The 15,458-nt window shown below is 42.4% G+C and overlaps 1 protein-coding gene across 1 annotated transcript in view; it reads right to left on the bottom strand.

The window, feature by feature from the left end:
• The window catches only part of NUP133 (nucleoporin 133), a 279,562-nt gene that overhangs the window by 49,015 nt on the left and 215,089 nt on the right, over positions 1-15,458 (bottom strand). Inside the window, exon 18 of the mRNA XM_030196480.1 lies at positions 5,568-5,819. Within this exon, the coding sequence (XP_030052340.1) occupies positions 5,568-5,819 (252 nt within the window). The remainder of the gene's footprint in view (positions 1-5,567; positions 5,820-15,458) is intronic.

Genomic DNA, 15,458 nt, shown 5'->3' with positions numbered 1-15,458 from the left:
TTAAGCCTGGCACAATGGTAGGCAAAGGAACAAAGAGAAAGAAAATAATGTGCACAGCCGAGAGCGGGACAGAAGAGAAGATGGCGCCGGGAGGGCCATTCTTCTCAATCGAACAAGTATCTCAGCTGATGATAGCGATTGAGAAAGCACTGGAACCTAAATTCACACATTTAACAGACCAGATCTCGCACTTTGAGACCATTCAGGCGGACATGACTAGACAAATGGGAGAATTAGAGCAGTGAGTTTCGGTGTTAGAGGATTCGTCTCCCTTGACTTCAGGGGCCCTGGAAAAATTGAACACCACGGTGAGGGAACTGTCCGCGAAAGTGGATGACCTGGAGAACCGCTCATGATGGGCTAATTTTCAGATAGTTGGCCTACCAGATTCGTTGGGAGAGAGAAATCTGCTGTCCAGATTGGAGGGCTGGCTGGCTGAAGAGTTTGCGCTGTCGGACTGAGTGGGTCCCATGTGTTTAGAACGAGCACATCGCATGGGCTGAGTACAAGATGGCCGCCAGACCCCGCATGTGAAGATCCACAATTACATGCATAAGGAAGAGATCTTGAGGGGATATCGACTGAAAAGAGAACAATACAGTTTGAGGGAAATCATATAAAAGTTTTCCAAGACTACTCGGTGTCTTTGCAAGAACGAAGCAAACTATTTACTCCATTATGCAGATAACTACATGGAAAAAATATCAAATTTCTACTTCTTTACCCTGCGGTTCTCAAGGTGCAACACAATGGCTGCTGGCAAATTTTCAACACCATGGAAAAGGCACAGGACTTTGTCTCTAGACTTGCCAAGGAGCTGCGGAGTAGTCCTGCAGGTGACTGAGATAAGCAGAATGTGTTCAAGTAATAAGTACATAAGTATTGCCATACTGGGAAAGATCAAAGGTCCATCGAGCTCAGCATCCTGTTTCCAACAGTGGCCAATCCAGGTCACAAATACCCGGCAAGATCCCAAGATCGTTGCAAACACTGTGAAGAGTGAGATATGCTTTGGTAATGTTCCAATATGTTTGGTTTAGTATTAGAGTTGTGATGTTCCGTGGCGCGGGGCCTCAAGCATTAAACGTGGTTTGAATCTCCATTTCAGGAATGAGATGGAACTGTATAAGGGAACGGGAGGGAGGGGTGGGGAAAAGAGATATTGTAAAATTCACTGCAAGGAGATATTTTATATGTATAAGGTTGATTGCATCTGTAATAACATATATGGCTTTCAGGTTCACAAATGGTTTCTGGTATGCGCTGGGAGAGATGATTTCCCTGGGGGGAGGCTGGGCACCCTGGGGCAAGCAAAAGAGAACATTGTTATTCATGTAATCTCTTGGAACGTTTGTGGGATTACTTCTCCTATTAAAACAACGAAAATCTTGTCGGCCTTGAGAAGGCATAAGGCTGATATAGCTTGTCTTCAAGAAACTAGGTTATCCACAGAGGAGCACATGAAATTAAAATGTCAGTGGGTGGAAGAGGTTTATGGCTCAGAGGAATCAGGACGCAGAGGAGGGGTTGCAATCTTATTGCACAAGTCTTTGGTATGCCACACTAAATTGCTGTTTAAAGACAGCGAGGGAAGATATGTGGGCCTACAAATCAACTTACAAGGTAAAGAGCTTTTGTTGGTAGCAGTGTATTCCCCAGTTTTACTCGTTTCTTGCTGTCAACAACATTCAAATCTGCAGATGATCCTGGAAGGGGACATGAATTTGGTATTTGAACGTAGTGTGGCCCGATATGGCCCCACGAGGACCCGGTGGTCAGCAGGACCCTCGGTGTTAGAATCTTTTAGCTTGGCACTAGGTCTGGTAGATATATGGTGATTGTTGCACCCGGTGTCAAGGATTTCACACACACTTCTAGAGTGCACCAGACACAATCTCGTCTCAATTACATATTTCTGTCTCAGGGTATGGTTCCGGGGGTTCTGGCGGCCAACATAGAGCCGGAGGAAATCTCCGATCATGCCCGTCTGGGTAGATCTTGAGCCAGTACCTTATTTTCAACAGACTCCAACTTATTTATATTCGTTCCCGGAATTTGTAGAATATTTGCAGGTTAAATGGCAAGAGTTTGCCGCTTCAAACAGCCAACATGCAGATGACCCAACACGTTTTTGGTCCACTGCTAAGGTGGTATTGCGGGGAGATTTAATTGCATATGTTAGTAGGCAAAATCGCCACATTACACAGGGTGCTTAATAGACGTTATGTCAGGAATCCAACACCCTCCTTATATGATACCCTTACAGCGACAAAGGTGGCCTTGAATAGTTTGCTGCATGAAAGAACAATGAAGTCCTTGTTTATCATAAATTTTGCCTCTATAAACATGGGGATAAAGCAGGGGGACTGTTGGCGTGCATAGTTCAAAAGAGTCGAAAGTCGCACTTTATATCTGCATTGCGTACTGGGAAGGGAAACGTCTACTAAACTGGAGATAGCAGAAATTTTTAAGCGGAAATTTTTAGGCAGCACTTTGCAGCATTATACGCAGAGGGTATGATGGAAAAGAACATAGAAGTGGATATCACAAAGTATCTTCGGGTGTGGCTAGGCTCCCAGAAGAGGTGATAGAGACTCTTAATCAGCCCTTAAAGGCAAAGGAATTGCAACTGGCCATTAAGGCGTTAAAACTTTTTCTGCACCTGGATTGGATGGGTTTACAGGAGAGTTTTACAAGATGCTACGGGACCAGATCACGGGCCCCCTTTTAGATTTTTACACTACAGTGGTGGAGGAAGGGAAATTTCCTCTTCATGCTAACATCGCTCTCATTAGCCTAATACCTAAACCTGGTAGGGAGCCCATACACCCAGAATCGTACAGACCCATCTCATTGATCAATGTAGATATAAAACTGTTGCCGCGGATTTTGGCAGATAGTTTGGTGCCTCTTCTTCTTCGGCTGGTACCTGAGGATCAGGTGGGATTTGTGCGGGGGCAACAGTCGGTGGTAAACGTCCGTATGCTCCTACTGGCGATGTTGCAAGACAGGATGTCAGGGGCTAATTATCTGGTAGTGAGTTTAGATGCGGAATGGGTCTTTGATTGGGTTCTGTGGCCATTTTTGTTTTCCACTTTACGCTGGGTGGGGATGAGAGGCTGGTTCCTACGGGCGATTGGAACTTTGTATGCCTTCCTTCAGGGTAGGGATAAATGGAATCCGCTCAGAAGGTGAGTAGTGGAGTGCCTCAGAGATCAGTACTAGGGTCAATTCTATTTAATATATTTGTGACATTGCCAAAGGCTTAGAAAGAAAAAAAAAGTTTGCCTTTTTGTAGATAACACAAAGATTACCAACCCAGAGGGAGTAGAAAGCATGAGATCTCCAAAAATCAAATTAGAAGAATGGTCTAAGGCCTGGCAGGTAAAATTCTGGATCTAGTGCTCACAAATGCAGAAAGTATTTCTAATACTCAGGTGGGTGCCCATGTAGGCAATAGTGATCATCACATGATATGGTTTGATATAATGTATTATAAAGGCAGGTAGGAATGGACAATGGTGCAATGATGGTGGATTGGTGATATTACATACTGTTGACTATGGTCGATGTAATACACTAAAAACTGAGCACTTAACACTAAATTTATAGGAAAGCAAATTGGTAGCACAGCAAGTAAATAAGTATAAAAAAAATTTTTTGTTTCCTGTAGGAGTTTATTTAGGTAAAATTTAATACCAAGAAGTGCAGTGATGCACTTGGGGTGCAGAAATCCCAAGGATATGTACATGATAGGAGGTGAGAGACTGATGAGCACACTTCAGAAGAATCACCATGGGGTGACACTGTCTAAGGACCTCAAGGTGGTGAAATGTGAAAAGGCAGTGGCGATAACCAGAAGGATGCTAGGCCACACAAAGAGAGGTATAGCCAGCAGAAGAAAGAAGCTATTAATGCCCCTGTATAAGTCACTGGTGAAGCCCCCCCACTTGGGAGTACTATATTCAGTTTTGGAGACTGCACCTTGCTATAGGACATATAAAGACGAAGTGATTTGGAGAAAAGCAACAAAATGGTATGGTGTTTGTGTCTAAAGGCATACGAGAAGAGACTTGATAACCTGACTATGTATACCTAGAGGAAAAGAGGGATGGGGTGATATGATAAATATTTGATAGGTATTAATATACATCTAGAGATGGGGAAGAGGTAGAACTAGAGGACATGAAGTGAGGTTGAGAGGGCAGAGTGGGGGGGGGGGGGGGGGGGGGGGGGAGGGGAGGTGGGAAGTCAACTTAGGAATAATATCAGAAAGTACTTTTCAAGGAGAGAAAACTGGCCCAATATTATATTTTGAGACATTTCTTAGATGTCAAGAGGTCATGACACCCCAAATGGGTCCCAGTGTGAACAATTTTGTGAACACATGGAAAATTTCCTCTTAAAGCCAGGTTAGGTCTCATGGGGGAGTGGACCATGCCATTGCTTACCCCAGCTCTATCACAGCTAAGTTAGTGGGCTGGAGTTAGAAAGGAGACGACACAAACTTCAAATATCAAATATCAAGGATCAGGGAAATGGAAAGCCTTAAGAAAATACAGAGCTTGACACTGTGGATCACAGTTAACTGTGAATTTATAAAAGAAAATATTGCAGCAATTGTTAAAAAGGTATATTATAAATTGCTGATAATGCAACGACAAACCATATTTGAGTTTTTGAAATCTTCATACACTGCTTCAAGCACTGCTCTGCATTTTGATTTCTCCAATGGGCTATATGTTGGATTATCAAAAAAACAGTTAGACCATTGCGGATAGCAGGGGGAGGAGGAGGATTTGATTCAGTAACACCTATGGTACAATCATTGTATTGGCTACCAATTGAATAACAAATCAAAGGTACTTGAGTAAAGAAGTTCCAGTCACGTTGGCATCTATGTTAAGGTTATACTGACCTCCTTGATTTTTAAGATCATTAAGTCAACATTTGATGGATATAATTTGAGGTATGCTAAACTGTGCGACACCAGAGCCAAAGAATTCTCAGTTGCCACACTAATTTTTTATAGCATTTATTAACTTTGAGATCTCTCTTGAAAACATTGGAATTTAAGAAAACAATTAAAAACTTATTTTTCAACTGGTTTATATTGCATTGAAGAATAATTTGTGGATAAGAGTGCTGATCCCATTATTTATTATGCTGATGAGAACTGGCACTGACTAGCAACTGAGAAACGTTACTGGCTCATTCTGTTGTATTAATTTAAGTATTGCTGAATTTATGTTATTATATGTTTTGCATAGTTTTTAAATATTACGTATGTATATTTATTACCTTCCTTGAGCAACAGGTGTCAGTCAAATATCTACTAAGCTGACCCAAACTTATTTTTTTTGCAGCATGCTAATGCTATCCTCCCCTAAATTGTAAGATAAATGCATTCAGATATTTGCATATTTACATCACTCAGGAACTTTACGCCAGTGTTTTTGTATAGAAAATAAAAAGAGCACGATATACACTTTCCTTCTAGGAAGAAAACAGTCGTGATCATTTTAATACATAAACTAATCATATCCAAGTGAGAAACTAATACTCACGCAGAGGAGATAGGAGCTCAGACCGTTTTTGGAAGTACTCCATTTCCAGATTATTGTATCTTTCCTGGTCACTGGGTCCATTTAATGATTTCAGCTGAGCTACATAACCATCAAGAAAGGAATCCAACAGTGCAACTAGCTGTTCAGTCAGAATGCCACGGAGGCCACTGTCTGCCTGAGGATAGATCTTCCTCAGAATTATTCCATGCTGACGTACAATCACTGTTCTTATGCCAGCTGGACCACTTGATGCTTTGAAAGACAAAAAAAAAAGTACTTAAGTAACAGCTTCTAGAGCCACTGAGATGACCATATTAAACACAATATTGGAATGAGGTGACCATATTAAACACAGCATGGCAAAATTAGATCTTACCTGCTATATGCCCTCCTACCAGCAGATGGAGAGACTGAGAAACTACTAGTGACAACACTGTATCACGTTCTGTGCAGTCCTGTGACCCTCAGAATTTCTATTGACAAAGCCAAGATGGTGGCAGCAGAACAGATCCCCCCCCAAAAACAAATATACCCCGAGAGGGAAAAGAACAACTGCTGTGAAAAAGATGCCTCAGCGACATGCCTGTCTGAAACTGGACTAGTAATGCCTCATTATAAGAAGCACTTATTTTCAACATTCATCTCTCTTTATTCAAAATGTCTATTTTTAATTGCGCTTGTATTAGTTTCCCCTTGTTCTTTTAAGACAGCATCACCAATCATTTCTTCAGCATTAAGCAGATTCCTCTAGAGTCAAGATCCACGCCCCGTGCAGATGACACCAAAAGAGAAAGAAAAGCAGATGACAGACAGGGAGGGTTCAAGAATGGTCTGCAGAGACTAAAGGAAAGAAAATTAGCAGGCAAGATCAAATTTCTCCTTCCTTAGCGTCAGCTCCAGACCATTCACTATGAGTGGGAAGTATCAGAACAGTACCTAACAAGGGCAGGAAACACAAATCTCGAGCCGTATCTCTGAAGTTCACCTCCCTCCTGGCCTGCACACCCAATATGTAATGCTTCACAAAAGAATGTGGGGACAACCACGTGGCCACTATACAAATGTCCAGAATGGGAACAAAAGCCTAAGAGCCCACGATATAGACTGGGCTCATGTAGAATATGTTCTCAACACCTCAGGAAGCCTCCTGCCATTGAGCATACGCAAAGGAAATAGCCTCCTTAATTCACCGGGCAATCGTGGCCTTAGAGGCTGCCTCACCCTGCCTCTGGTCTGTAAACAAAACAAAGAGGCAATCTGATTTTCAAAATTCAGCTGTGTTCTACAAATAATGGAGCGCCCTCCGCATGCCCAACTGATTAAGACAGTATCTGCAGAACCCTCTCTGTGAAACACCAGCAAAGTGAGACTAGTTCAGATGAAAAGAGGAAATGATCTTAGGCAAAAACGACAGAACTGAATGCAACACCATGTACTCCTTGAAAAAGAGGTGAAATGGCTCCCTACAGGAAAGAGCATACAACTTTGAAACCAGTTGAGCAAATGTAATGGCCACCAGGAAGACCACCTTAAGGGAGAGATCCTTCAAGGTGCCCAAGGACTCGAAGGGGGCTTTCATCAATGCCAATAAGATGAGGTTTAGATCCCAAGGAGGAATGATCGAATGAAAAGGAAGCCCCAATTGCTTGACTCCCTGAAAGAAGCAAGACACATCTGGATGAAATGATAAGGGCTGACCCTGGAAGAGGCCATGAAAAGCCAACAATGCAGCTTGAAAGAAGAGGAACCCAAGGAGTGCTTAAGTTCAATTACTCTCCTCTGTCATACAAATACCAATCCTGCTCAGCTCTGTACTTGTAACCATAACTCAAACAGCAAACAAAGGAAATAGACAATTCTATAACAGTTTGACAGTTTGACAGTTTGAACTTCGTGGGTGTGGCTTGGATCTCTTTCAGGGAGAGAAAACTAACAACTTATAGCAGCAGCTTCAGAGAGCATTTTCCATCTCACAGATAGGCTGCAGAGAATACCTTCTCCTGCTTTAGACTTAGCCTGGCCTCAGAATGACATCCTATAGTATATCTCCTATCAAACTGAGCTCTCTTTTTCATCAAGCACTGCCATTTCCTCCCCTCACCCTCCCCACTGACAGTTTGAACTTCGTGGGTGTGGCTTGGATCTCTTTCAGGGAGAGAAAACTAACAACTTATAGCAGCAGCTTCAGAGAGCATTTTCCATCTCACAGATAGGCTGCAGAGAATACCTTCTCCTGCTTTAGACTTAGCCTGGCCTCAGAATGACATCCTATAGTATATCTCCTATCAAACTGAGCTCTCTTTTTCATCAAGCACTGCCATTTCCTCCCCTCACCCTCCCCACTGACAGTTTGAACTTCGTGGGTGTGGCTTGGATCTCTTTCAGGGAGAGAAAACTAACAACTTATAGCAGCAGCTTCAGAGAGCATTTTCCATCTCACAGATAGGCTGCAGAGAATACCTTCTCCTGCTTCCACCCACCCTACCCCTCTACCCACCCACCCCTAGAGTGACATGTCTTATATAACCTCCCTATCAACCCACTCATTACTTTACCTCACCCATTTCTATTCTTCTATCACCTTCTCCCACTACTCCAACCAGAGTTACACCTAATCACACTGACCACCCTTCAACATCTTCTGTCCTTCTGTGACTGTTCTCTTGTGCTTGACTGCTTAAATATTTTAAATTTAAATGCTTTACTTTTTGTCTATTAGATTGTAAGCTCTTTGAGCAGGGACTGTCTTTCTTCTGTGTTTGTACAGCGCTGCGTACACTTTGTAGCGCTCTAGAAATGTTAAATAGTAGTAGTAATGTGGCTTCTTGCACGCTCTAAACTCTCCTTTACTGTCTATGGAAGAACAACGAGTCATAGCATCATTTTGGAGTCTGCCACAAAAGCACATCCATACCTCCAAACCCTATGAGCTCCTGAGACATTAATGACCTCTCCCTACCATCGATAGCTTCTACCTTCAGGGAAGACGCCAGAACAGAGTCTTCCCTGAAGGTAGAAGCTATCGATGGTAGTGCACACATTTAGGACTGATAAAGAGCGCTGAACTCGACCAACTTAAATTAGTACATGAAGTGGCTTACATGGATTTGCTTAGCTCTTTTGAGCACATCGGGGGGACAACCTACTAAATAACTTAGTGCCTAACCCTATCCCCATAATCTATAATCAGTCTAGAAAACACTGTACTAAGAAACACCCTAACTAATATCAGATATCTGCTAGACAATGTCAATATATACCATCAGAACACTGAAATGGTTTCAGACCAGCACCAAATGGCTAACATTCAACAGCCTAAAAAAACGTGTTACCTTTTGAAATTACCCAAAAAAGTCTCCCCTTTGGAATACAAGTCTCAACTCACTCTTGTGCCAGCCATTTATATCAACACCAGGTCTGTGGGGAGAAAGCCTCTCCTACTCAGGGATCTGCTAGAATCTTCAGATCTGGGCTGTTTATCTCAGAAACATGGCTCACAGAAGCTGATAGTCCAATACTGCCTCACATCTATCCACCTGGTTATAGTATTCTTCACTCTCCAAAACAGGGTAAAAAGCGGCGGACTTGCTCTTATAGTTAAGAGTTTTTTCCACATGTCTATAGTTAGTTCTAGGGTTTTCCATGAACTGGAATATATGATGTGCAAATTCTGTGATGACTCAAAAGAGACAAATCAAATCCTCATTTACCATTCTCTAGGAGCTTGGTCCAAGGAAGAACCTTGACTTGTAGAGATTACCTCCACTGCCATGTCCCAATTTTTTAGGATTATCTTCTTGGGACATATCAATCTACACTTGGAAAATGCACACACCAATGTCCACAACTTCAAATCATTCCTGACGGACTGCGAACTAACTACATTCTCCGAGGGTGCAACTCATGAAAAAGGCCATATGTTAGACTTCATGACTTCCTATCCTTTCATCAGTTCATTCAAATGGAAGCCAGTACCATGGTCTAATCCCTTCCAACTGGATTTCACCATTGATATCTGTATGTCAAGCTTAACCAGGTACAAGTCCTCCAAACTCATCTCCACCAGAGGCAAAATCAATGAGGTCACTTTCTGATCTCAGCTAACAGATTCCCTCACTACCTCAACTACTACACATGGTTTGATCAAATCCTCCTAGGATACCAAGGTAAAAGCCATACTTGACAAAATTACTCCATGTACCACTAAAAAGGTCAAGATGTCCAGAAATTCACCATGGTTTACAGAGGAATGCCACCCTAAAAAGGGAAGGTCGTCGCCTTGGAAAGCAACAAAGAGAAAGAGCAAAGGAGAAAGAACAAAGATACTACTGATAAATCCAAATGCAAGTCAGCCTTCTAATGCTACAAAAAGAAGGTAGCTGATTCAAAAGGTCAGTACTATAGCATTCTAATAGGTCAAGATGATCTTAACAACAAAAAAAACTCTCTCCTTAGTTAAAAAAAAACTATCTTCTACTAATGATGATGAACATTCAGAGAAAACACGTCCAAGACCCTTTCCAATAAGATCCTCCAAATTAGGTCTGAACTATCTAAAGCTACTCCAGAAGAGGAAAATAGTCCAACCTGTAGTTCAGGCTCAATCGTCAGAGATCCTACAATCCAAGGACTCAAAACGGACCAAAACTGGGAATCTTTTCAACCACTAACAGTTGAGGATGTAAGATCACTGCTGTTGAAATGCTCCTGTGCCAACTGTTCCCTGGATGAATGCCCAAAATACCTACTGAAATCCATCCCTATAGAAGCAGTAAACTGGTTACTTGATAATCTCAATGAGCTGTTAAAAACTGGCTGTCTTCCTCCTGATATTCGCAAAATTGTTCTCACTCCACTATTGAAGGGAATCTGGGCTAGATGTAACATCTCCTGCAAACTACCATCCAGTGGCAAGCATACCCCTTTTTACTGAAGTATTAGAAACCTACATCACTAAACAACTCTCTTTATATCTGGAAACATTTTCTATATTACACTGGTCACAATTTGGCTTCAGAGTGTCACATAGTACGGTATCATTGCTGCTAGTTACAACACCTATGCAAAGGCGACCAAGTAAGTCTTCTCCAATTCAATATATCGGCGGCGTTCAAAGCGGTTGACCACACACTGCTACTCAAACGCCTGGATCCGATAGGAATAACAGGGACTGTGATCAAATGGCTCAGTGAATTCCTTTCAAATTGAAACTATTCTGTCAAGCAAAACAACCAACTTTCCAACTACTGGTCTCCCCTCTCACCCATCCTGTTCAATCTCTTTATGTCATCCATTGCCTCAATACACCTGGGTCTTAATGAACTACTATTATCCTACGCAGATGACATCCTATTTCTCTTACCAGTGACAGCATCAAACAAAGATACAACTCAGTCTGTAGTGAATGGCATGACTGCTGTTAGCAACTGGGCTCTGACCAATAAAATGAAATTGTATGCGCAAAAAAACAAGGTCTTGTAGCTCTGAAATTAGGGCGTTGATGTCCCATCATAGACATTTTTGTCCACTGGTCAAAGCTTTACAGTCGAGTCTGAAACCAGAGTACTAGGGGTCTTGCTTGATTCTTTACTCACCTTCTCTTCCCATATTAACCAGCTATGGAAGAAAACACTATTCAAAATGAGACAGCTACATCTAAGTCAGTTCATTCTTCAACAAAAAAGCCTTTGCACTACTAGTCCAAATGTTAGTCCTACCTCACTTGGATTACTGTAACGTTCTATTTCTCAATATTGTCAATATCAGGAAAAACTGCAAATCATATAGAACACAGCTGCTAGACTAATATACAGATTGAAGATATATACTAGTGTTTCAACTCATCTTAAACTGCGCTGGCTTCCCATAGGAGAAAGACTCAGGATCAAACCTGCTTGTTTAGTTTTTCAAATCTTACAAGGTTTCACCTCTGAACTGCTAAGACCGCTTCGCAACATTTGGTCCAGTCTAACAGTGCACCCCTGGGGCCCTTAACTCACCGTAGCCCCATAGCAGAAAGGCAAGAGCACTCAAAATCCCCACCAAGGGATTCTGCGATTCTTTATTTTTCTTTTTAAGTGCTCTAAGCTCTGTTGTAACCAGAAACAATACAATTTTTTTTTAATTAGCCCAAAAGGCCCACTGGGACAGGCTTGCATAGGCACCCACCTACCATCTGCTGAGGAGACTGAGAAATACTAAGGGTCAAAGGACTGCCAGAGCTTAATACATTGAGGTCACTAGTACTTATCTCCCCATCTTCTGGTAGGAGGGCATATACTCACTTGTAGAGAATGGTATGGAGCAGAGGCTAAGGAATGGCATTTAATTAACAAGTATAAATGACAACTCTGAACATATATACAGTGCAGTCACTGGGCTGCTGGTACCCATTCATTTTAGGTCTGCTACATATGTTTTCCCTTTGAAAATTACCTGCGCTCATTTACACTTTTTTACTATGCGCACATTGCCAGGTTTATTTTATGCACGGGTAAGACAAATAAGGACAATCACAGGCAGTATGGTGTACACACTATTTTACTGAAAGAAAACCCCTGAGGCGGACATGTTTCAGTCTCTGCCTGCATCAGGGGTACAACAAAATCTGTCAATATGAATCAGAACTGCACAGACATACAATAAATTTAATTTAAAAAAATACTGAATGTCAATAATTAAGAGTGGGATAGGGTGAGTCACTTTTAGGCACCAGGGAGGAGGCAGGGCACTTGTAGTAACATTATTAGAAGCATGATGGGTGGTGTCGAGGGTGGGGCCTGCAATCATAGGAGGAGCAGACTGTACATCAGAGCAACCACACAGGCAGAAAGCCTGCAGCAGCCAGATGTGGGTGAAGGCAAGGCCCCTGCAGGAGGCAGATCAGACCTTCTGAACCATCAAATGCTCCCCAATGGTCGCAGAGGGAAGGGTCAGAAGAGGAGCATCACAGATGGAGAGAGGAGCTTCACAGATGGGGAGAGAGAAATCTGACAAGGTACCCTCCAATACATGTAAGCTGGAGACCAGTTAATGGAGTTTCCTCTAACAGGTCAGTGGATTGGGATCAAAGTCTTTTTTTTTTCCTTAATTGGTAAAGGAGAGAATCAACTCAGAGGGACCCTTGGCACCTAATCATCATGCACCCCTGAGAGCATAGCTATTTGCACGTGATACGACTAAGAAGTTTATGATTTGCTTCCTCATAACTTGTGCTAAAACCTGAAGGCCCAACCCAAAAAGGGACCCACTGCAAAAGTGTGGGACAGTTAGCATAACAAAACAATGCCACACCGTTTTCCAGCGTTATATGCCATCTAGGGTATTGCACTCTGAAGATGCCTGCTTACTGTCAGTTCCAGATTTGAGGCGTTTACGTCTGCAAATCACCAGAACTGGCACCCTCTCTGTGGCCAGACGTTTGGAGTGAAATAAGTTAACCCTGGCGTTGAAGTCCCAGCAGAACATTGCATCTTTTAAATTGATGCTGAAATGTCATTTGTTGGATCAACTTACTGACTTGTAATGCTTCACTATATCTGAACTGCCCCTCTTGCGGTGTACTAGTTGTATTGTGTTTGTAAGCAGTCTGTGTTTCTTTTATTTTAGATTACGAACATTGGCTTGTTATGTGCCTTGGATACAGGCGAGCTATAAATATCCATAAACAACCATATACATAAAATCCCCCCCCCCCCTCTCAATGGGCAAGTTATCTGACATTTTCAAACTGTCTATGCGGACACAGGAAGTTGTGTAAGAGGACATGGGACACAGGAGAGGGAAATGCCTCCGGAGTGAATCAGAGGTAGTTTGTTTTCCTTGTTGCTGCTGGCAGCCTGCAGGAACACTGGAGGACTGGCAAGAGGGAAGGATGAGAGAGGTGCCGAATGGGGATGGAGGAAGTAAAACAGATGCCAGACCGTGAGCATGAGAAGGGAGGGAGAGATGCCAGAATGCAAGGAAAGGGAAAAGGGACAAAGAAGGCTGACCGGGGGGGGGGGGGGGGGGGGGGAGGAAGAAAGAAAATTCTGATGAGAGGGAGGGATGCTGGGAGGGAGAGAGAGAGGGAGAGAGAGAGAGAGAGAGAGATCTAGTTCCATGGAGCAGGGGAGACAGAGGGAGAGATACACCAGGTCTGGGGTGTGTGGGATGCAGGAGAAAAGAGAAGGGAAGAAGCTGTACACAGGAAGAGTTGGGGGTGATACTGGACACAGAGGGAGGGATGAAGACACAAAGGGCAGATGATGAACATGGGGAGGTGGACAGGGACAGTGATTGGAAATGCTTTACAGGAAAGATAGGGACATGGCGAGAGAAAGAAATATCAACTGGACAGGAGAACCTGGAAAGAGCAGAAGATGGATGCCACTCAGTGGTGAGAAAAGGATTTTATACTTTGAGAAAGTTGAGGGCGGTGAGACACTGCTTTGAAGCAACTTCACTGCATACATTAGAACATAAGAATAGCCATAAGGGGACCGACCAAAGGTCCATCTAGCCCAGTATCCTGTTTCCAATACTGGCCAAGACAGGTCACAAGTACCCGGCAGAAACCCAAATAGCGGAAAAACTCCATGCAACCAATCCTACAGCAAGCAGTAGCTTCCCCATGTCTATCTCAATAGCAGACTATGAACTTGCTACTGAGAAACTAGAACTTGGACTGTTAAAGATTCTTATATAGACACTATATGGTAGCAGAATCCTCCACCTTAGTCACACATGCAGAACACAGACAGATCCTCAACTGGTACAAAATAGGGGACCACAAAAGACAAAGACAAAAACTGAAATAGTGACACCCCCCCCCCCCCCACCTTTCCTCCAGGAACTTGTCCCTCCCCTCTGTTTTCTGTTCAATAACAAATTCCTAATACACAGCAGAACACTGCCTTCTATTACATGATTCTATCATTTTCTCTGGACTCTCTCATGAGGAACTTTGTCAAAAGCTTTCCAAAAATCTAGATACACTACATCAACTGGCTCACCTCTATCCATATGTTTATTCACACCTTTAAAAAAATGAAGCAAATTGGTGAGAAAAGACTTCCCTTGGTTGAATGCATGCTGACTCAGTCCCATTAAACCATGTTTATTTATGTATTCTCTAATTTTATCCTTTATAGTTTCCACTATCTTACCCAGCACTGACGTCAGGCTTACCAGTCTGTAATTTCCCTGATCACCCTTGGAACCCTTTTTAAAAATTGTTGTTACATTGTCCATCCTCCAGTCTTCAGGTACTACCGATGATTTAATGATGAGTTACATATTATTAACAGCATATCAGCAATTTCATGCTTGAATTCTTTGAGTATCCTTGGATGTACGCCATCCAGTCCCAGTGATTTACTACTCTTTAATCAGCGTTGCTGATTTCAAAATTAGATTATGGAAATGAGTTATGCAGATATTACAAAATATGGCAATTCGGTTACCAGGCGGGGTTCACAAATATGACCATACTACATCATTGTAGAAGCATTATCCCTGGCTGCCTATTTCTTTTAAAAACTGAGTTTAAAATTTTGAAAATGGCCCATAGTGCTTTTTCTAAACAACATTTGTATTTATGCTCATTAGCTGCTTCTTATGTACCATCAAGATCACTGAGATCTATACAAGACCACAGGATGACCATGCCACATCATTCCAGAGCATCTGGTAACTGGACTAGGAAAAGAGTTTTCCTCTGGTTAGCAAAACTCCTTATGAATAATTTGCCAAAATTATTATGTAGTGAGGCAGACCCTAAGAAGTTTAGTGCTGCTAAAAACTCACTTTTGTAGACAGGCATTTGAGAAAATACAACTGGAAATTTGAAGATGCTGCATAAGCCTATTATATTGAGGAATAGGTGGTGTGTATGCTCTTGTGTGAATAGGA

This window comes from Microcaecilia unicolor, chromosome 3 (genome assembly GCF_901765095.1).
Source record: "Microcaecilia unicolor chromosome 3, aMicUni1.1, whole genome shotgun sequence".
NCBI lineage: Eukaryota > Metazoa > Chordata > Amphibia > Gymnophiona > Siphonopidae > Microcaecilia > Microcaecilia unicolor.
This window is presented reverse-complemented; position numbering and strand designations above follow the sequence as displayed.